Source organism: Phlebotomus papatasi, chromosome 3, assembly GCF_024763615.1.
Source record: "Phlebotomus papatasi isolate M1 chromosome 3, Ppap_2.1, whole genome shotgun sequence".
Lineage (NCBI taxonomy): Eukaryota > Metazoa > Arthropoda > Insecta > Diptera > Psychodidae > Phlebotomus > Phlebotomus papatasi.
In genome coordinates, this window is record NC_077224.1 from 51,469,013 (window position 1) to 51,493,966 (window position 24,954).

The following is a 24,954-nucleotide window of genomic DNA, read 5'->3' on the forward strand; positions in this document are numbered from 1 at the left end:
ACAAAATTGGTACATAATAACTTGTCAAAGTTGGATATTAGATTGAGTCTTTATAGTTATCACATCAGTGTTCTATGAAGCTTCAAAAAATATCCTCAAGATTCGATACTGAGAAATCTTCTTGGTGATATAAAAGTCTAGTATAGTGATGAACTCACAGTTGGAAAATAAATCTAATTTCAACTTTAAAATCAATACTAACAAGTAAAATGATTTTAGGTATTACTTTCAAATTATCAATATGAGGTATTAAAGGCGTATCAACGTTCTTTTAACTTACCGACGAATCGATGTAAAATATTGCTCCAAAAAATCCTTTGCATGTTCCAGAACCACTTCCGGCTTTCGAGGTTCGACACCAACCAACGATGGAAACATAACACTTCCATAGCAGCTGTCTGGCTTACACGGCAACTGAAATTAATGAAATCATTTTATAAATTAGTAAAATAATTTATTTACAGTAGATTGAGCAGTATTTTGCTAAAAATGGTCAAAAAAGCAAAATTCGTTTTTTTTGCTTTTCGGGTGCTAAAATTTAGTCCCAACTCTAATATACAGTTATGGAAACTATAAAATATAGTAAGCATAGACCCTAGGTTCCTAGACCCTAGGAGCTATAGGGTAATTAAATGAAATAGTTGACCAATATTAATTACAGTATCTTTTTCATGCAGTTATCATAACTAAATTAGATTAGTTACGGGTAGTATAACATATTAGTTCTAATAACGAAATAAATGCGCTTGATACCCATCTTATTGGCTGTAATAACTATATCATATTAGTTATGGTTACTATAAAGCTCGAAAAAGCTTCAACACATAAGTAAAAAACCACTCGTTACTATTGAAAAAGTTGTCAGAACTTTATGAAAATATAGGCCCATTTATTTGCATTAGTTGTGAGAACTAAAAGGAATTAGTGACCACTATTAGTTGGGGTATCGATTTCATTTATTTAACACAAGCAAATATAATTATATGAAACCATTATGAAATAATTGCCGCAATTTATCCACGTAAATATTGCCTTATGTTCTCACTACTAATAAAATTATTATGATCAACTAATTTTCATTAATAATGATGTCTAAACTTTTCTAAAAATATATGCCGGAAAGTTAATCATTCCCAAAGTTTTAGGGGTTTCAAATCTTAAAAATCTTATCCTCAGCATGAAAAATCTCAACTTGAAATCGCTCTCCTGTAAAGTTGGTCATTCGCGACTTATTCGTATTATATTCTGAGTCGTCGATTTGATATTTTCGATCCTAGAAAACTTTTGTTAGAAAATAACTTGTTTATGAACGGAAAAAATGAAGTGGACTATAGTAGATATAACTGTGAAACCCCAAGCAGCTATCTGTAACCGTTAGGCCTTAAATTCTTAATCAGAAGCTAATGACCTAGACCGACTTACGGCTTAGGCCCTTGACACACTTACGACTTAAGCCAAGAGACGGCTTAGTGGAAAATGATAGAAATGTGGTTTAACCATTATTTCGAATATAATTACGCTTAGCCGTTTCTCGGCTAATCTTCAGATCTGTCAAGGCCTTTACTCTGAGATACGGCTTAGTAGGAAACTGGTTGGAATGTAGTCTAATCGTGATTTTAAATATAATTAAGTAGGGGAAACTGGGGCACCACCAAACACGGGGTAGCACCAAACACTAATTTTTGTTTCTTAACTACTTGGACTATCTCAACCATTTCTTCAGTATACAAGCATCCCTATAGTGCCTACACACAGAAAAATGGAAAATTCTTAAACAGAAACACCCAGGAATTTAATTTCAAATCCCATCCAATGAATGCCAATGCCCTAATTCTAAATCCTTGATCATTTAGTTTTAGTTGCAATTTGCAAATCTGTAGTAATTTTTCATTTTCCAGCTAATGCTGAACTTAAGTTCCCGATCTCTTAACTTGAGAGAGCTAGGGATTCTAGCCCATTTCTTTCGCTCAGAGCTTCTAAACTTAAACGCCTCGGGGATTCATGTCCAATTTAAGTTCCCAGGAACTTATATATTCTTAAATTTAGAGTCAAAATTTTTCTGTGTGTATAAATTCCTATCGGTCTTGTCCTTAGAAGTCGAATATCTGATTAAAAGATCGCAATGCGTTTGGTGCTACCCCGTGTTTGGAGGTAAACCAGTTTCCCCTAATGTTTCCTCTCGACTTAAGTCATAGGTTTATCTAGCAAAAACATATTTCATAATTAAAAATTTAAACTATTTCAAAAGTATTCTCATTGCTATGAAAACTCGCGAGTTTGAATAATTAAACCTGAAATATTCCTTGAATTTTATGGCAAATTGTGACCAATTCAGTGCGCTTTATTCAACTGAATGCTTTTCCTAAAAGTTTATTTTTAGTGACATACTGCAGATAGTGGTAGATAGAACTTTTCTCTGTTCATTTTGGTCTTCCTATGTGCCATTCATATCCTTTTCTAACAAGAATGAAACTAAAAGTGTAACTTTCACGAGTGTACCATATAGAATTGAGTCATAAAATTGAGAGTGATGATGGTCGACATAACAATGGTTACATGGAATATATGCAAAGTAGCAACAAGTTAAATAAGCCAGCAGTAGTTCCTTTTCATTTGATCATTTCAGAATCATTTCAACCATTCTCCATCTGAAAATATGTCTAGACTGTATAGAAAAGCATCAATTGCTGGAGGATGAAAAACTCCGAGGAAGTTTCGAGCAGCGTTATAGCAAATAAATTAATTTGGTGAAAAAGTTTCTTATATACTCTCTCGGCTGTGAAAATGGCCAGAATGTCAATTTGTGCTCTATTTTCATGAGCAAAACATCAGTTTTCCATAGACAATAGATTTTCATCTTATTTAGCTTATTTAGTCTTTGATTTCATCTCTTTCAGATGGATTTTCATTTGTTTGTCCCCTATTGGAGTCTCACTCTCGAACTGGCTTTTAATGGTTCTTGTTCTTACCAATGTTTTAACAAAAAAAAAAAAAATTGAAAAACTGCAGCATTTTTCTTCAAAGAATGTAGCACTTATACATTCTTCAACAATATTCTAGAAAAAAAAAATAGTTAAAGGTAATATCCCCATTGAGAGACATCCCTTTTGCCATTTAAATAGAAATTGATTCAATACATTTTTCCATTGGTATGAGCATTTTACTTCTAAATCGAAACTTTCTTATCGTTAGCTTTCCTCTTGCTTTCGTTCAATTCACTTGAAATTCTATGTAAATCATGGAAAGGTATAACAAAACGCATAATCTCTGAGCGACTTTCTGTTTGTTGGGATGTTATTACAATTTCTTTTTCTTTTTCTTCCCATTCACTGTTTCCTTATCGTCAGTTCTTCAATAATGCACAAAATAGGTCAATCCAGATGATACACTGATATTAAAATTATATAGTCGTAATACTAAAAATTTAGATAGTTTTATTGCATATTTATTCAAGAAAGAAAGTATTTATTATTGAGGTTAAGCTTCGCCTATAATTAATTTTAATCTAATTCTAGGGAAGACTGGAGCAAAAAGTCACAAAATGAGTATTTAATTTCTTTTTACAAGCTACCCGAGCGCCTAGTAAATTTCTAAGTGGTGCAGTTTTGTAGGAAATTTACGTTGTGAAAAATAACATTGTGAAAGTCATTTTTCTGTATTTTGTAAGGAAATAGATTTATCGAGCCGTTTTTTATAAGGTAATTTTGTGACAATTCTCAAAAATACTGGGGCAAATAGTATCAGGCATGGGCCAAAATTATCACATTTTGATTCGCTTATTGCGGGCTCCCTTGCGACAAAATACCTAGATGAGATATTTGCATAGGATATTTATTCCTCTACTTCTTTGTAGTATCGTGTTTTCTCTATCTGAACGAGAAAAGCGCTTTTCATGAATGACGTTCCTTTTCGCCGCGAGATATCATAAATTGCTTCAATTTTTGTTACTTTTTGCCCCATACTCTTTTATTACTTTTTACCCCAAGTGGTCATTTTTAATAAAAGGATTTATGCTGAAAAGAATATTTAAGAAATGCTAAAACGAATAGTAATTTCGTATTCAAAGAATCCAAATCATTTAGGAAATATTCATAAGTGAATTAATTTTTCAAAATAAATAGGTAAAAATTGATATTTGTTGTAAGGGAAAAAATTTGAAGAACAGGGCTAAAAATTTGAATATTTTTTTAATTTCTAAATTCCTTGTTCGAATTCTGAGAAACTTATGACATTGCAGAAGGTCTATAGATGCCGTCTATGGAAAAACATTTAAGCTGCTTTCTTTTTTACCTTGGATGATATTGAATTTTGAAATTTTCGATTTGTGACTTTTTGTCCCAGGCTCCTCTACAATTGAAATTTACATATTTTTCAAAATTATACTACAGATTTGAGATATTCTGTAAAAATCTCGTATAAAACTATTCACACTATTTGAATCACATTCAATTCAATAGATCTGACTCTTAGGAAAAATAAGCCCCGCACAATATACAATTTTTATAATAAAAAAAAGAAATATCTAATTATAGTGCCCGCTTCGTAATCCGGATGATTGGGAGACAATACGACAGATGTCCGCTTCGTAATCCGGATTGATTTTCTGAATTTGTTCGGTGTATTGAAAATGTAATACAAGGTTTTTTTTCTAGAATTAGAATAAAAGTTTTAAAGAAGTTTGAAAAGACATAATTAGAGAATATTCTAAGCTATTACACTTCATTTATTAAACAAAACAGGATAATTCATTTTCATTGCTGAATACTCGTGCATACATCTCAAAATGATTTTAAATGTAACCGTCGATAATTCGTCCGGATTACGGTTATCCAAATTAGAGAGCGGGCACTGTATTTTGATTTGCACACAAAAGAGAGAGTTTATTTTTGAAAAGTACTATTCGACTATTAAAAAATTTATTTATTTATTCAGTTATGAATATAGAATCCTTTTATTTATTTACTTAAGCAATCATTTTTAATAATTTTTGAGAGGCATGATGTATTTTTTCAGAGATTTTGTTTTCATTATTTGCAATGAGTCAACGGAGAATAACTTTTTTAAATATCATCAATTAGCTTAAATTGTGAAAGGGGCGTGATTTCAAATTAATTATGGGTGGAGCCTAAAATTTTAAATAACAATCCAAATTATGCATGCAATTAAGTCTGCCGAAAAGTCCATTATAATTTTTTTCAATTCGAAAAAAATTGAACAGTTTATTGGCGGTTTCTTATATTTATATATTTCTAGTAAGTTCTGTCACTTGTAGGGGAAACCGGGGCAGAATTAGCCACGCATGCTATTAGACAGTGGGATGATATAGCCTGCCTTAGAGGGAATATTGAAGAAACCACTACTTATTCGAAGTAAACACATCTCTTGTTATTCATTGAAATATTTATCGGCCTGTTATAAATATTTTTGCATACAAACTGGCTAATTCTGCCGCGGTCTCCTCTACTTTTAAAAAAATATTTTAGGTTAATATTTGGCAAACTAAAATTTTGGATTTCTTTCATTTAATATTAAAATTTTGAGAATAAATTCTCTTTGGACACCTAGTTTAGAACAACCTATTCAAGCAATGCGTTATTTCTGGGATTAACTTGTCCTATTCTTATGGACAGTATGGGGAAATAAATGGGAAAAAATTCATTTAAATAAACTTCAATTGACTTCTGACTTAAATCAAATGTAAATTTAAGCTTTTAAGCTGGACTTTAATAAAATATTTCTTTTATTTTGGCCTCTTGAGTGGCAATTTCTTTTTCCCTAATGCCATTGAAACACTTTTTTCTTTCCATTTAGACGTTACACAGGAATAAAGATGTGGTGAATAGTCAAAAGGAAAAGGCTCAAGAGGGGATATTCAGTGGGAAAATCCTGTAAAACTAATTCAATTCAGGCTGAAGGAATTTTGTGAAGAACGAATTACAATGAACTCATGTGCAATCTCATACAGGACTCAATTGAATTTAATTAATTTCCCCACGTCACTAATTAAATTTCTCAAGAGTATGGTGAGTTGTTTGGCTTTGGTGGAAGTTAAAGATTTTCCACAAGTACAGATTTTGCAAGTACTTTCTAAAATGTATATAAAGTATTACAATTTTTCTTTATTTTTTTCTTAAAGAAATGAAGAGTCACTCTCTCAGGAACTCTAAATAGTCACTTGAGAAAAATATCTACAGTCCTTATTATTCTACTAGTCATTTGTATTCGTCCGGGTAGAAAATACGGCCGAAGGAAGTGGAAAAAAACGTGAAAATAAAATGATAAAAGCTTCCTTTACTTCCCAGCCTGGGGGTTTGATTTGATCTCCTGAACATATCATCCCTGTTGTATGACTATTATTTTTATTTGAACCACATATCGCTTCTTTATAGTCTTCATGCTTCGCATTTGTAGCTGCCAACTCGCCTCAGATAAAAGAAAGTAGAAGTATATGCCCATTAATTGAATTTTCCAAAGTTAACTTTCCAAGAACATCTTCCGGATCGTCTTATCAATTGAATTTTTTACCGAAAGTTTTTTACAAAGTTTTCATGGTAGGGGAGAGTGGGATTGTCTCTGTCTAAAGCTCTCATTCAGAACTCATTTCCAGGTAGTTTCTCTAGGATATTGGCTATTTGAGAATACACAGCTCTGTTCTATATTTTAATTTAGATTATATTAAAAGATTTTATACATATTGTCAAAGTCTTCCATGCCTGAATCTGCCCCACCCTGAACTATATTTTACTCTTACCAAATTTTCATCAGACTGAAGTGTAATTCTTTGGCTGCAGCACTTGCGGCCTTTTCCAATAAAGTACGTGTTTGATAGAATCTTTATGGTATTGGGGATGATGTTGGGATCAGTTATCCCAAATTAAGTTAATTTTATGTACCACGGCAGACTTAAAACACTGAATGCGTTTATAAGTTAAAGTGTTTTGGAATAAATTTGGTTTTAGCGGATTAAGGCCTTTACACATTGGGAGCAATTTTCATCAAGAATTAGTTTTATGAAGGAAATCGTTTGCACTGTTCTAGGTGGAAACGTTAAAGTTCTGTCAAAAAAAGCCAGTTTACTTGGGAAAAATTCTATTAAAAAAAGAATCAAATTTTGGTCAGTAATATTGCAAATTTTGCCATAAAAACTGATGAGTTTTAATACTAATTTGACGTTAAGTACAAATTCAATTTTGACAGTAAATTAATCGAATCTGATCAGCAGAAAATCGGTCCTTTTAGTTAAAAATATTTTTAACTAAATCTACTTAATCAAAATTTATTTTTATGTCTCCGGCACTATTTTTAAATCATGAAGATTTCATGAAGTCGAAATTTGCATCCCTTTCTTTCTCCAACCTATTGCATATGTCTATTTCACTCTTTCGTACTCTTCTTCTTCTTTTAAACATCGTAACAAATTGAATTTAGCTCAATGGTTTTCTAAGTGCGAAAGAATAAGATATGCATATGCAAAATGTTAGAGAAAGAAAGGGATGTGAATCATGATTACATGAAATTTTCCTTATCTAAAAGGTATGTCGGTGCCATTATCGATCAAAATCGAATTTTATTGAATAAATTTGAATTTTTCTTAATTGATTTTACTATTTTAATGCCTATTTCTAAATTTTTGGTAATCAATCTTGCTGTACAGAAGTATTTCTTGAAAAATTTGAAAATCTATTTGAAGACCCAGAAAAGAGACTTTCTTACATCTTAATGGGCCAATCCATCTCAAAACGACCGAAAAAATCGCAAATCGAGGGGTCATGGTCTTAGATGTTTTTGAATTTTACATATGTTAAAGTACACGATAAAATAATATACCCCTATTTTTTTTTTCGTCCGAAAAAAAATCCTGGCCGGAGATACATGGCGTCAAAGATGGCGCCTCGCGCTTCATTCCTCAATTGCGATTTTTAGCAAATATTTTAAAATGCTCTATTTCGGGAACGGGTTGAGATTTCTTCTTACTTTTTTTTTATTTGAAAGATAATTTTATACTCTTTAAAACGATATACTTGATTTTGTATTATCTGCTTAAGTTTTTTTGTAACGGTCTTTTAAAAAAAATTTGAAAAAATTTAAAAATTAATTTTTCTCAAAAACCCCATTCTCAAAAATTTTGATTTTTTTACTGTTGATCAGTAACATTGAGTACTACATTCCCTGAAAAGGCGAGCTTCCACTTTTGCACTTACATTTTTTTTAAAAATATTTGAAAAATTACCATATTTTCAAAATTAAAAATAACCAGCTAAACTCAAAATTTTGAGTTCAACTTTTCAGAGAATATAGTACTCCACAATACTTATAAACAGCCAAAAAATCAAAATTTTTCGAAATCAAGTTTTTGAAAAAAAATTTTTTTTTGAGTTTTAAATAAAAATGTCTTTTATTGACAAAAATCAAACTTTAAGATACATTTGACACATGTGTCAATATGTAGATTTTTTTTAAACGGAATTTCAAAAAAAAAATTTTTTGTATTTTTTCAAAAATAATCCAAAATATTTCCAAAATTTTTTTTTTTGAAAAACTAAAAGAAAACAAAAAAACATAATTAGTACATGTGTTTAATATGATTTAAAGGCTTATTTTTGTCAATAAAAGACATTTTTATTTAAAACTCAAAAAAAAATTTTTTTTTTCAAAAACTTGATTTCGAGAAATTTTGATTTTTTGGCTGTTTATAAGTATTGTGGAGTACTATATTCCCTGAAAAGTTGAACTCAAAATTTTGAGTTTGACTGGTTATTTTTAATTTTGAAAATATGGTAATTTTTCAAATATTTTTAAAAAAAATGTAAGTGCAAAAGTGGAAGCTCGCCTTTTCAGGGAATGTAGTACTCAATGTTACTGATCAACAGTAAAAAAATCAAAATTTTTGAGAATGGGGTTTTTGAGAAAAATTAATTTTTAAATTTTTTCAAAATTTTTTTAAAAGACCGTTATAAAAAAACTTAAGCAGATAATGCAAAATCAAGTATATCGTTTTAAAGAGTATAAAATTATCTTTCAAATAAAAAAAAAGAATAAGAAGAAATCTCAATCCGTTCCCGAAATAGAGCATTTTAAATTATTTGCTAAAAATCGCAATTGAGGAATGAAGCGTGAGGCGCCATCTTTGACGCCATGTATCTCCGGCCAGGATTTTTTTTCGGACGAAAAAAAAATAGGGGTATATTATTTTATCGTGTACTTTAACATATGTAAAATTCAAAAACATCTAAGACCATGAAGGGTACCCCTATGGTCGTTTTGAGATGGATTGGCCCTAATACTTTTCAAGTTACCCCTTAACAATATGTATTTATCGATTTTTAAAAAGGTACCTAATTGAAAATAAGACAACGATTAAAATGTTTTTGACAAGTGAAAACATGAAATTTCGGCCTGTAAACTTCTCCAAAAATCTTTATTTTTCCAAAAAAGGTATATTTTTATTTTTTAATGCTAGGGGAGACCGAGGCAGATATAACCAGCAAAAAAATTCTATTGTGTATAATATATAAAAAAAATGTTTGTAATAGGTTGCTAAATATTTTGATAAAAAAACTTGGACGTTGTTTACTCGTACCACGAAGAAATAAAGATTTCTATCTAATACTATCGATGGCTAATTCTGCCCCGGTCTTCCCTACATTGACCAAACACCACCAAATTATGTTTAAGAATTTAATAAAATTTTAGGAAGTTTCTTAAATTTTAATAAATAATTTTTATTATATCTAAATATATATTTCACAGATTTCACTATAGGAAGTAAGAGATTTTTTCCAAAATTTAAATTCTTGAAAACCGAAATATATAAAGTCGTACTTTAGATTTGTCATTAAGAGAACCTTTACAACAATTATCAATTTAAAACCGAAAATTAATTTTACTAATTTGGATTATACTTTCTGTTTTTTCTTTGTGATTTAGGGCAGAATCACATTGACAGTAAAATACTCACCGTATTTCGTTAATTTACGCATTTTCATTGCAATTCTTACGCAAATTCTAGATTACCGTATTACCTTATCTCATACTCGGTGGCACGAGGTGAAAATAATATAATAAAATAAACGAAAATGCGATAAACGGTGAGCAGAAAAAACTGTAAGTGATATTAATTGTACAGTTTTTTGCTCCCTTTTTATCGCATTTCGTTTTATTTCTTCAATTTTTTATATTATTTTCACCTAATGCCACCGAGTATGAGATAAGGTAATACGGTGGAATTGCAATGAAAATACGTAAATTAACGAAATACGGAGAGGCTACGGCAAGCATTTTATCGTCAATGTGATTCTGCCTTTAAAGTTAATCTGGATTATTCTTGATATATAAATGAGTACATTATTCACAAATAACTTGCAATATACTGTAAGATAATAAGCAAGTAGAAGCCCTTAAGTATTCAGGAAATTCGAGTAGTTAGCAAAGTGCAAGATCCTTCACAGAAATTGTGCATTGGTTCACCTACAACCCCAATATTACCAATTCTCTTACCACTTTTCACCCTCTATTACGAGCCTAATAAATATGACCAATGAAGTTATTGTTGTATACCATAGATATTTTATAGCTTAAGAGGAAAACAATGATAGTACATCACGGAGAGAGAGAGAGCATTTAGGGGTATGCTTCCCACATTCTTCTCACTTCTGCCCCCAATCATTCTGTGCTTTAGCACTTCTTTCGCCTTGTTTTCTACTGGTGCGTTATCAAATTTTCCCTGGTGTGGAGGTATTTAGGATGTCGGAACAAGAGTTGAGAGCATGGGGTGAAAGAGGAAAAAAAAAAGCTTCCTTTAAGCTTCTATGTCTGTTTTTTACTTCACTCGATTCACCCTCATTTTTCTCACTCTTGTTCGAGGAAAGGCTGTTTGTCGTCTTTATGGGAAGAACTTTTCTTAAAGAGGATAAATAAAAATGATATTTTCTTCTTCATCAATGATCATCTTATTGCACTGAAACATTTTTTTTGCCCATTCCATTGCGGTTTTATGTTCCAGAAAATTAGATCTGGATCTGACACAAATTTTTCCAATAAAATGTCATAATTTCTTTTGATGTGAACTTTTTCCTGTACAACGAATTTAAATTCTAAAAAAAAAAATCACGTGCCTTTTGCACGTTTTCCATTGAAACACAGGATAACAAACGACAAAAAAACTGCAATTGGCAGGAGTTCTGTCTGACTGTGTAAAAGATATTTTATAGAACTGACAAGTGGTTTTGCGTCAATTTTCAAAGCATCATTTAAAAAAAATCCATACAGAAAAGAACCAATTGGAATTTTCAACTATTTCCCCAATACATAAACAATAAAAAAATATGTCGGTCAAATTTCTTTCCCATGATTGTATAGATATTGTTAGTGAGTGAACCAAAAATTGGTTGGGAAATACTATACAAAAAATATCATTGTTGCTTGAATGAAAACACTGATTAGCAATATCTACGAAATTTCTCTGTTGGAATCATTCATCAATCTAAATCTATGGGTAAAAGATGTCACACTTAGCAGAATTAATGAGAGATATCCTCTCAAAGGCGCAATAGGAGGAACAAAAAGTGATTTGGAAGGATGAGAATGACGAAAATCGCGAATGGACTGAAAGTCATTCTAAAATTTCATTATTTCTGTTCTCATCAAATTTCTATTTTATTTTAGGAAGGCGAGAACAATTCGACCGATGATTACATTCGTAATTTATTCAATAATATCGTATTTCGAATGCGATTCCTTTTAAAAATAAACCCATGTTCTGAGTTAGAAGCGTCATATTTTTAATACAAATTGAAATTAGTCACTTTCATTTCAGGAGTATTTTTCGAATCTTGGAGAGTAGTTTATCATCTTGATTTTCTCTAAAATAATCCTTAAGGGGTTACGTGGGTCAAAAAGGCTTGAAAACGCCATATTACCTCTAATGTTTTTTTTTTTCTACGAAATTTAAGTATTTGCTTATTTATTTCCCCGCCAAAAGTGTCTTGGATATTTGTATTTCAGTTTCAAAACAAAACACGAGGAAATTAATTACACTATTGAACAAGTAAACTGCACATTTGAGTGCATTATAAATTTCTAAATTGAGAATCTGTTTCGACACTTATTTCCTTAGATCAGGGAATTAATATAATAAAATTATATGGTTATATCTTCTATTCAAATTAACAGTATACGATTTTATTGATATGGTGTAGAATATAGTGCAATACTACAGCTTTTCAGAAATTCATAATTTCATAGAATCCCCATCATAGCTTCCCCATCATAGATGATGAAATCGAGAAATCGGCTTTTGATGTATTTTCGCTCAAACGTTTTGTTTCTAAATTAGAAAAATAGGGTTATAAAGTAGTTATTTTTCTATTTTTAAATACTAAATAATTTCGCAAAAATCTTTTTTCTATTAATTTTCGCAAAGTCTAAAATTCAGTTTAACCCTTTAAGGACGATTGGAACACCGATGTCCCATAAAGAAAATAATTTTTCCTGACTACCTAAAGTTATTTTTTCCTTATGTTTGTACATTTTTGCAAAGTAGAAGGTTGAAGGAATCTAGGATATTTTTTGTAAGTCCCAAGCTATTTGCTATATAGTAAATTTTTATGCTCAAAAATAACGAATTTTTAAATTCTCACATTGAAAATTCATTTTAATTATTTTTTATACTTTCATTTTGTTAAGCAAAACCGTTTTGGGAATAAAAACTACAATACTCAAACATAATATTTTTCTTTAGAGTGAAAATTATCTATCATTGCTATCGTCAGAAAAAATACTTAAATTTTTGGGCTATTTTTGTCCCTATCGTTCATAGAGGCAAAAAATATATCAAATCAGTCTCTGTTTGTTTTTCGAAAGTTAGATGTAAGACATTTCACAAGTTTTGTTTATTGGTTTCATTTTTATTGCTAATTTTCGGTCAGCGAAACTGTCTCGTCGTTATAAGGTTAAGACCTTTCCATTAATAGGGCACTCTTATCACCTCAATTTTTTATGATTAGAGAAAGGAACAATCCAATAAATTAAGTGATAACATTAAATTGACTGGGCTCTAACCTCTTTAAAATAAACTTATGAAGCGCAAATTAAAATGGTCTATTTAATCTTTCCCTAAGCACTATTTAGATGTGAATAATTTTAATGGTTTCTATTATATAAATCCCTATGTTATGAGAACTTCCTCAAAGGTCAATATTTGATTTCAAAACAAAAAGCATCTACCCTCAAATGTTTTTCTAGGATTAAGCATTGAAAATATAGAATAAAGATTGAAGGAGCATCGTTGCATTGACTATAAGTCCTTGTTTTAGATCAGCATCTTCAAGTTTCAGTCTTGGTTCATTTAAATATACTTATATGAGTATAACAGTATAAGGCAGTAGATAACTTTTGAGTACTTTTATCAGACATTGGAAGTTCATAAAGGAATATATTTTAACAAGCTATAACATCTTTTGAAAAATATCTAAGAATTTAATCAAATTTTTCATCTTCAGAGGAAATCAGTGTCGCTTTAGACGGAATTACCAATTAAGCGGAAAATTGAGTGACACAGAGTCGCCAAGTGACTAAATTAAATTCTTTAGTCACACCATATTTAATAATCTCATAGGATATCCCTTAGTCGTTGGGGGATATTTCTTTGCTCTATCAATGTCTAAAGAGGAAAATATGAAGTTTCGTACCGACGAAGGCGAAAGTTCAAAAGGAGAAAAATTACATTTTATGAAAATTAAATATTTACAGTCACATGGATGAAAAAAAATTCAGAGTAGCTCATCCTTAAAAAAAAATGAGGGGCGAATTGATTCATATTTTGCTGACTGAAAGCATATTTCGATGTTAGAAATATTTATATGGTTAAACCCTCATTCAATTGCTAACACATATTATAAAGGGAGTGTCGGAATCCGATGGAAGAGCTTCTATAGGCCATCATTGGGCGGAGAAGCTATCTTTGCTTTACCCTCAGAGACTTATGGAGCTAGATATATATTTTTTTCCTGAATTATGGGATAAAGCTGTTGAAGCCCAGTGAAAATGTTAAGAAATTGTGTGAATGTTTGCGGTAAAGAGCATACTCAACATGTACCATTTCTGGAGGAAATCGCATGATTTTTTTTTGCACAAACTTTAACATCTTTTAACTTTTGATCTTTTCTTCTGCAGTCAAAGGCTTTTCAAGCACATGCTAACAAAAGCAATGTAGAATTCTTCAACCACGTCCTTTCCAAACTCTTCGACTGCGACAAACTTTCTTTTCAAACCTTCCATGGAATTACTGCGAAAATCTTCTTAATATAAATGTAATTTACTCAAAAACTCATGAATTCTCTTGAATGTCTTTTCAAGAAATCTGCCACATAAAAGAACATTTTACACTGGTGACATTAAATAAATAAATATGATTTCTTTTCCGGTGTTAACACCCAACACTAACACATGATGAATAGAACAGAACTGTGAATGAAGTGAGAAGGAGAAAAACAATTTCCTGAATCTTAAAAATTCATTTTATTAATGTAATTGCTGAGGAAAGGTATAAAGAAATTGTGAATATACTGTAGGACAAAGCGGTGAAATTCATCTATACGATTTCGTTGGAAGAGCCTCAGAAAAAATGACAACAATATTTTATTTTTCGTAATTTCCCATTTTTTTGCTTGGAGCAACTAAGAGACAAATCATTGTGTACCGAAGTTTTATCCTGCTTCATTTTTTTTATGACAGAGAATATCTATTTTGCGTAAACATTTTAAGTATAATGAATTGAAACTGAAATCCGTATTTAGGGAAATACAACTTGAGACATTTAAATGTTATACGAAAAAACAAATTGAGATCATTGAGATTATGAACGATATTTCCATCAAAAAGGGCAGAAAAAATTATTCAAATGAGAGCCAGTGTGTAAACTAAACCACCAATCTAACTTGTATTTATATCTAAATCATCTAAATACATTCTAGAACAGTAAAAAATCTTAAATTTGTACAATTTAAAAAAAAAGTTGAAAAAATACCATGGATGTAAAAAAAATGAAAGAAAATAAAAAAGAATGAAAAAATACCATTGCTAAACTTAAAGTTTTCTTACTTTGTGTGCATGCTCGATTTTCGTTTGAAAGTCAATATTGAGGTTAAAAAACAATAGGGTAAGGGCTCATAATTTTGGACAGGATGATTATAAGCATTAATGTTTCAAGTGCGATGTTTTCAATATTAATTGCATGGGCCTCTCGACATTTCATTTTTCCATACATTTTTGCGTAGAGGCACTGAAGACTATTGGCAAGTTTTTTCCTAAAAAGAATTAACTTATCAGTCTGATATATTTCGAAATCGTGCATTAAAAGCTATCTAAAAGTACATATATCATAATGTTCGCCGAAATAATTCAAGAATTACGAGCAAATTTGTTTAAATCGCGGTGCAATATCTGCAAAATTTTTACAAGGAAAAGTGAAAAGTATCTTCACTTTTTATTAGGCTTGATGGGCCCCTGATTAATTGATTTTTTTTGTAACTCTCTTTTCAGAAGGATTGTTTAGAAACTTTGCAAGCTGTTTATTGTCTTTGTTTTTATTAAAATTAATTTTAATACGTTTAAAAAATTAATTGATCTGTAGAGGTGCATTTAACTCAAATTTTGGACACCTTGGCTGTTAATTTGGACAACTTGGCTGTATATTTAAACAGCTAATTTGCCTCAATAGGATGCCCATTGTTCTTCATTTCAAAAACCTATCTTACAAGGTTCTCTTCCTGTTTATGTAAGGGAACCTTAGAATATCACAAGAAACCCGGAAACTTTCCATATCATTCATTAAAGTGAGTTGACTTCGGTACACCAAGTACTCGCGAATTCACTCATTCCCTAGCCTTTCCGGGAGCCTTTGTGGAAGGCTTTTCTCACTACATCTCGTTCGTAGAGATGATGTTCCCTTGTTTCTCCAGACATTTATACAAGCTAGTCATTACAAAAGCTAAAACTTCACTAAATTTCGAGAGAAAAATACCTGTCCAAAGTAAGGAGTATCACCTCACTGGTAAATCTCTTAGAAAATTTCCCATTTTTTACACGAAAAATCTAATTCACAAGGCAAATAACACTTCAGGTCAAATGTACAAATTCCCATTAACGTGAATCAACACAATATTCAATGAATATTTGCTAATATCACTGAAAAACAGCGAGGAAATATTGTTAGTACTTCACCACAGCTAAATAAGACTGAAGTAAATACAAAGTTCTGTCATATTTCTCGTCAGCAATTGCTCACACCGAATTTTCAACAAAGCAATTTTAACTCAAATAATATTCAAAATTTAACGTATTTAGTGTTAAAATCTTACAATAAAGAACAAATATTTAGATAAAATTCATTATTCATCAAATATTGGAATAAAATCCATAATTTTAATAAATTTATATTTAATGTCCAATTTTACCCTCAAAGTGTCCAAATTTAGAAACTGTCCAAAATTATGACCTCTTACCCTATCTGAGGGAAAAGTTATATATGAGCAAAAATATAACTAATAAAATTCTCTATGAAACCCATAAAACAGGTCGTTAAGGACAGTTTTAATTTACAAGATATTTTCAGTGAGAGAAATCCGAAAAAGTTAAAATAACATTCCGGAATTACCCTGCATTATTGATCCGAAATCGGTGTAAATGTTATGCTTTTTAGGTGTAATGTGTGTTAAAGTTAGCCTTTTTATGTTAATTTTACACTTAGATAAGTGTAAAATTAACATTAAAAATGTTGATATATTTTTACATTTAAAAAGTGTTAAGAATCGGAGATATAGGCACCCAAATATCAAAAAACGGAAGAAACGGTTATGTCGTTTTATGTACTGGTTGATGAGTTTGATGATGTGATCTATTGTATAGTTTTTTTTTAATAAATAAATTTAAATTTAATTGTATTCATTTACCCATCGATTTGAGTTTGCCAGATGCAGTTCTGGTTCTGCTCTTTCAGGTTTTCTGTAAGGAGCTAACCTACTATAATTCAATCTGGATTTATAATTGTTAATCCGTTTTATAAGGCTCTGAGTAAAATCTTTAAAAAGTAAATCCTTCCAACTGCAATTTTACTGATAGAAATCATTGATGCCATTTACATCTCCGCATTGGATTGAGATAGAATTGTCCAAAAATTGGATTTCGGGATAATTAAGTCTGAATCTAATGCGACAGTCTAAATGACCTCAATGAAACCGTTTAGATTGCGGCCTTAAATTGAGACTTAATTATCCGAAATCCGATTTTGGAACAATTCAATCCCAATCTAATTCGGCGGTGTAAATAGCCTCATTGAGAGGAGTATATATAATCTCTTCTATTTTCAACTTATCAAAGGCCTGATTGTGGCTATATGGAATTTTGTCTATTCGAGATTTCGACCAACTCTGGACTTTGGCACTTTAAGGATTTTCGATTTTCGAGATTTCGACCCATTCGGGTTTCGACATTTGGCGCATTTGCGATTTCGACTCATTCAGGATTTTGGCTTTTGGGATTTTAGTCCTTTCGAGATTTTGACCGGGACTCGTCTGTACATACATACAGGACCAGAATATTTGTAATTTTGATTTTTTTTTTTAAATAAAACTTTAACCTTTCTCGATGCAATTTCTTTCATCGGATTTCGCATTTGAATAGACCTTAGAATTTTCAGCACTCTGCGGCATTTATAATGATCAATGAACTAGTTTGAATCAATATTAAATCAGTATGCTTCCATTTAAAAATAAGCAAAGAAATAATTCATTTAGATCCTTGCGTAGAGCATTATTTCGTGAGTTCGAGCATTCCGCAAAGCTGAGATGCTTTGGTATCTTTTTTTTTGTTAAATAAAACAATATTTTCGAATGATAATTATACTTTTTTTTATTAAAAAAAAACTCTTGGCTCATCATTTTAATTTACAGTTGAATAAATTTAACTATATAAATTTTCATTTTATATCCATTCATTGTGCAATTTTATTTTGAGGAACAAGGAATGTTTTGAATAGCCATTATGAATTTTCACTTCATTTTCACATTGGCTTTTCTTGCTATATAAATTATCACTCTGTGGAGTAGAGTATAATAACACTAAAGGGAAAGGTCGGGCAATTTTGGATATAGATAAATTATTATAACCGATTCTCACTACTGAAATAATTTCTATTAAACATGATCAATTAAATTACCCTGTTTGTTGGATCCCTTTCTAATTAACTGGATTTAAAAAAAGGTAATTTTTCAATGTGCAAAATTTCCCCTGTCTTCTCTAGTTTAGTATGAGAGCAAAAGGCTCACAAATTATAATGAATATTGTTAAGTCCTAAAATATAATAATGATGAAAGTACTATCTTTCACCCTGGAGAGTTTTCTTTATGTACATTGTGGTTGATACAGAGAATGATGATGATACTTTATTAGAGAATTTCAAGATTGACAAAATTATTATTATCAGCATATTTTACAGTCTCTACACGAAGTGTTAATTTTTCATTTTCTTCGACATTCGCGATATCATCCCTCGTCTGTTGGAAAATTGAGGGTGTGTTCTGGATGAGAATGGATATTTCCAGTGCTAAGCTTAGTCTAATGTTAATATATTCACAGCATGGCTTTTTGTTTGTACTGCCCACCCTTTTCTTGTTAACCAAGATTGTCTTTTGTGTATCATCTCAAAGAAGTTAACAAACCACAATGGTGATTTTGTTGTGGTATATAATAAATTATTTCAAAATTATTTGACACATTGTAATGTTTGTGGTTTTTCTGGTTTTGGATAATTTTCCTCCAATTACACACTCAATTACTTTTTGCTACACTCAATTGCTATTTGTATTTGGTAGCACTTTATAAAATTCAGAGGAAAACTTTGGTGCTATCCTGAAATTTTTATTGATTTTTAAAATGCTTTTCGTATCATCATTACGCTGGCCAATTCATGATGCAACTGAAAATGTTTTGAAACGTTTCGTAGTAAATAGAAAATTACTGTTTCAAAGCGTTTTTGTGAAAAACTTTTCAGATGGTTTCTCTGGAAAAGTTGAGTATATACAATCAAACGAATGGGAATGGAAATCATTTGAATTTGGAGTTTTTGGAAAGCTTTATTAAAAATGCCCTTAGAACCCCTAGAACTATTGCTTAACATGGAAAGCTCATTCAGTAATTTCATTTTGGTCTTGTTCATAATATATTTATAGTCTATACAAGTGAATTGAAACATTAACTCAATAAAATCAGCAATCTTTCAACATTTTAAATACTAGGCTGTTTCATGAGTTATCAGTATTACTGAGTTAATAAAACTATCAAAGTTATAAGATTATTATTTCATCTGGTCAAACACTGAATTCTGAGAGGCAATTATATCCCATAGAGTTAGTGCTTAATAATTTTGTAAAAGACGAAAAAAAATTCCTTTCAGCATTTGTTTGTTTCTATTTAAATAAAATACTGACCAAAATATGACAAATAGAAAGATCTAATTTTAAAAGATGCTAAGATGAAAAACAGTTTAAAAAAATGGCATCAATAAATAAAGACAAAATAATTTTGCTAATCTACACAAACAATATGAAACTATTTTTACTGCTCGAACTCAAAGAGAGAGCAATTAATCTCTTTTTTTAACTTGTCACCGTCGGTCGTGGAGTTTAAACGGTAAAATATATCAACTTCCCGTCTTCGAAGACCCCCAATAAAAAAAACAATATTTCAAGACGATTTGGTTAAAATTAGATTTTTTGGAAGGGTATTGAAATTTCGAATGCGGCTCCTTCACTCTTCATCGGTAATGAATCGCTTACGTACCGATGTTTAAAGACTTTTTTTGGTTATTTTTTTTTAAACTTCACCTTATGTTTGTTCCCGAGCTAGAGATCAAATGGTAAGAGATATCGACAACCGATCTTCGATGATTCCCAATAAGTGGATATTATCTCGGACGGTATGTTTTCTTTATTCCCCTATCCTCTCTCCATCACCTTTAAAACAATGTTTTTTTCGGTTTTTCTCAAAATTGACACAAGCCTTTTCAATGATTTTCGGATATGTTTTAGAGGTAGTCCAGACGAACATTTCGTCCAAACACACCTATGACCAGAAAATTCGCAATTTTGAATTATTGAAGGTCTAAGGTTAATCACATTGAGGGGCTAATTTTTCAATCGATTTGGTTAAATTTGGATTTGTGGAAAGGTATTGAAATTCTGAATCCGACTGCATCTGTCATAATCGGTGATGGATCGGGAAAGTAACGGTGATAGCTCTGTTTAAAAAAAAAAACTGTTTTTCGCACTTCTTCAGTCCTTTGACCCATATAAAATTCAAACGGTAAGAGATATCAACTTCCGGTCTTCGATGACCCCTCCTCAAATGTTGTTTTTCGTCGGTAAATGAATCGGTTAAGTACCGCTTTTTTTATTTTCAAAAGCTTTTGTGACTTAGGAATCAATTGTTTTACTGGTAGACCAATAATCACCAAAAGATCATGCGAAAAACTAATCAACGGAGAGCTCTATCTCGTTAGTTCGAGCATTCCGCAAAGTTGGGACGCTTTGCCACTTCTTTTTCGTAAATAATAGCTCCAAAATCACGAAGCATTTTACAAAATTGCGACTCTATGTCACGCATTTTCATTTATTTAATAAATTCATCATTTGATGTTGTTGATTCGATCACAATAATATCCTGCAACTTTCCGAAAAAAATATCAAATTCCCCAAATTATTTTTGTGAATTATTTTTCAATTTTTGGATGAATTTTTCTAACAGGTGAAAGTAAATACAAATCATAATTTTTTTCATGATATATCATAAATAAATTGATTGAATTGAATTGAATTTAAAGAGCTGATTTTTTTTGGTCAAACAAACATTAATTAAACTAAAGCAAATAAATTAAATAAACATCTATGTAATTTTTTTCTTTTACTTGATTAAATATTATTCTCATAAATATGAACAATAAGTTTTAAATATTCAATACTTATTAATATATTGTACAAAATCTAACATATTTAAGTCTCTTTAACTTGACTTTTCACATGTTTTTTTTATTTTTGTATTTTCAGGAATGAAGACAAAAGGTATACATTTTTAAAAATTCTAATTTTAACTTTGCAAAAATTTTTTTTTTCACTTTTGTGATACTTTTGATAATTTTCAAATTAATTTTCATTTCTTTTGTTTTCTAGTTTCGAATGAAATATCGTAAATCGGACAAGAAACTGGGCCATGAAAAGTAATTAATTTCAGAATACTTTTCAGTAAAATCTCAATCTAGAGAGTGTAATAAATGATTCAATCCTGCACGTACTTGTGACACCCCCTATCCTTCCTCATCTCATATTTATGTCCATCGACCTGTCTATTAGATAACCTTACAAAGGGTTATAAAATCTGCTTCGTACCTTTAGTCTTTAGGATTCATGACCTGACTGTTATGATTTTGAATAATGAAATTTCTTTATACTCATATTTATCATCAGCATCAAAAGACATAAATAGCATAATCATTCTTCAATTTTTAAAAATTAAAATGAATGCTTATTACATTTACAAATGAAATTTTAAATATTTTATTTTCCTACACATATGCTCAAAATGTAGAATTTCATTTATTTCTTTTGTAAATCTCTGTATCTCTTCCGAAAAATTAAAATGACAAAATTGTGACATATGTCAAAAGGTGTCTTGTAGCTCCGCCCACTGGTTCAAAAAAGCAATTCAATGTTCTTCTTTCTTGCTATTCTTCACCCATTCAACCCCTGCAGAGAAATGCGAAAAGCCTTTCAGGCTGACAAAAAAGCCATTTATCACTGGAAGATTGCCTTGTACTAAGAGTAAGCAACACAAGACAGATTTGTTGCATATCAAAAGAAAATCATTTTTCAATGAAACTTATTCCACTTCTTATTTTCTCCTGATAAAATGAGAAGATTAAAAAAAAAGATAACAGGGGCAGAAGAATACTAATAATACAGTAGATTGTTAAAGCAACAAGTTTCACTTTTTTCCTCTTTTACTGGGCTTCAACAATATTCTGGAAAATGTTGCAGATGAAAATAATGTACATAGTCTGTATATGCCTATAAATAGTATCCCTACTTTTGCACTAACTGCAGTAAACGATGAGTCTATGTAATTCTGTCTTTAAGGAAAATTCTTTCAACATCAGAAAAAAAGACTATCACTTTGAATGCTTTAAATAAAGAAAAGAACCAGACATTTTACATCATGGCCCTTATTTCACATAATATGAGTAGGAAATTCATGTACTCTTCGATCTCTGATCTATAATCTCTATTTGTTACATAAAAAAAAACAGAGAGGGACTTTCTGGATTCTACATTTCATTATACAAAATCATCCTTGTTCTTTTTCCTTGCCAGCATCATCTGCATTGTAAAGCTCTTCAAGAGCTTTTCAACGCAGAAGAGGCTTTAGGTAACAAATATAATACAGAACGTGAATAAGAATTGCTATTTAAATAACCTTTAAGGTTCAAATGACTCAAACAGCTAAGACTTATCAGAACTTATTAAAACATCCTAACCTGGAGCTTTATTGTCCTTTATTAAGGATGCCAAAAGAAGCTTTAATAAATAAAGGGGATATGCTTAATAGACTTATCAGTCGCGGGGCCCGAGCCCGTTTTAGGACTACCATTATCAACACATCATCATCATCAAAACCCTTTAAGGACGAGAGGGTCAAAAATCAGGGGTCAGAACTTTTTAGAGCAAAACATAACTTTAGATGACCGTAGGAAAAAAATCATTTTTTTGTTACCGGTGTCCCAATTGTCCTTAACCCTTTAACGACGAGACACTTTTTACGAACCGAAAATCAACAATAAAAAAGAAACTAATAAACAAAATCAATAAAACGTCCTACATCTAACCTTGGAAAGTCCAACAGAATGTGATTCGGTGTATTTTTAGCATCCATGAACGATAGGGACAAAAACATCCAAAAAAATTTTAAAAATTTTTCTGACAATGAATAATAATTTTCAGTCTAATGAAAAATATTAAGTATGAGTATTGTAGTTTTTATTCCCAAAAAGGTTTTGCTTAAAAAAATTCAAAGTATAAAAAATAATTAAAATCAATTTTCAAAATGAGAATTTAGAAATTCGTCGTTATTAAGCTTAAATATTTATTATATAGCAAATAGCTAGAGACTTGCAAAAACTATTCTAGATTCTTTTAACCTTCTACTTTGCAATTACGTACAAACATAAGAAAAAAATAACCTTAGGTAGTCACACTGAGTAAAAAACGGGGGTGCGATTAACTTTTTTTCCTCATAACTTCAACACTTTTTAGGTGTAAAAATATATCAACATTTTTTAATGTTAATTTTACACCTTTTTAAGGGTAAAATTAACATGAAAAGGGTAACTTTAACCCTTAATACACCTAAAAAGCATAATATTTACACCGATTTCGGATCAATACTGCAGGGTAAAATTAACATTTCCGGAATGTTATTTTAACTTTTTCGGATTTCTTTTAGTGCAGGAAATTTTTTTTATGGGACACCGGTGTTCCAATCGTCCTTAAAGGGTTAAAGGGTTAAATTAGAGGGCTCACTTTATTATTCGGGTGAATGAAAGACAAAATGACAGATATATGCTTCGCAATTCGAATAAATTTATCGTTTTTTTTTCACGTATTGGTTACGGTTTAGACACCGCCTAGAAAGATATTTCGTTCACATACGAAAATACCGTTTAATAATTTATAATAACGGGTTTTTAAGATCAAAGATCAATAAAAAAAGCTCTATGGAGCTTATGATCAACTATAAGTGACACCATGTTTGGTTCTATTGGAAAGGTTTTGAAAATTCTCATAAGTCTAAACCACTTCCAAACGGTTACGAATTGGTAATAAAATAGTTAAAAACCAATATCTAATTTTTATTCGAAATTCCATCGTATCTTCCATAATTTATTTTATCATCTTATTTATCATCTTTAATAAGCATTTTGCCAAGATTTCGTAAAAATTTTCATGTGAATTCTAAGATGCTGTAAGTGTTTCACGTGACAGTTTTTGTGAAAGCTTCACCAAACGCTTACAGGAAGCGATCTAAAAACCGTGAGTTTCTCACGTGAAAAACTCACGCATCTCACAAATTCATACCCAGGTCTTTCCAAAAAAATCCAAATCGGTTGAAAAATCGGCTATCCAAAGTGGTTGACTTTTGACTTTTAATAATAATTCAAAATGGTGAATTTTCCGGTCATAGGTATGTTTGGACGAAATGTTGGCCTGAATTACTCCTAAAACATATCCGAAAATAATTGAAAAAGCTTAGGTCAATTTTGAGAAAAACCAAAAAATATGGTTTGAGATGAAGGGGCATAGAGAGAGGGGGAAGAAAAAAACCTCTGGAGATATTGTTTTTTCATTGCGTATCATCGAAAACCGGAAGTTAATATCTTTTACCGTTTATGCTCCAAGACGATCACAAGTAGAAAAAAGACGATTATATAACTGCTGTCTTTTTTAGTTCATTTTTTAGTTCGAGCAGTGAAATGATCAGTAATGGCTCCGGCACACCTTTTAGATCAGGAAAATTTTATGAAGTCGAAATTCGAAACCCTTTTTTTCTCACATGTTTTGCATATGACTATCTAATTCTTTCGCATACCGAATTCGTTTGAGCTAAATTGAATTTGGAGTGATGTTTAAGAGAACAAGAAGAATGCGAGAGAATGAGATAGACATATGCAAAACATGTGAGAAAGAAAGGGATCCGAATTTCGATTTCATGAAATTTTCCTGATCTTAAAGCTGTGCCGGAGCCATAAATACAAATTTTCAAATGTAAAATGTATTTTCTACAATTTACATCTCCTCAGATAGAAATTTCAAGTAATGTAAATTAAACAATTTTAGATTTTTATTTATTTTT

At 30.7% G+C, this 24,954-nt stretch overlaps 1 protein-coding gene across 3 annotated transcripts in view; it reads right to left on the reverse strand.

The window, feature by feature from the left end:
- LOC129807222 (nitric oxide synthase) overlaps positions 1-24,954 on the reverse strand; it is a 78,624-nt gene that overhangs the window by 35,643 nt on the left and 18,027 nt on the right. For all 3 annotated transcript variants that reach the window (XM_055856336.1, XM_055856335.1, XM_055856337.1), the window contains exon 3: positions 281-414. In XM_055856336.1, coding sequence (XP_055712311.1) covers positions 281-414 — 134 coding nt within the window. The remainder of the gene's footprint in view (positions 1-280; positions 415-24,954) is intronic.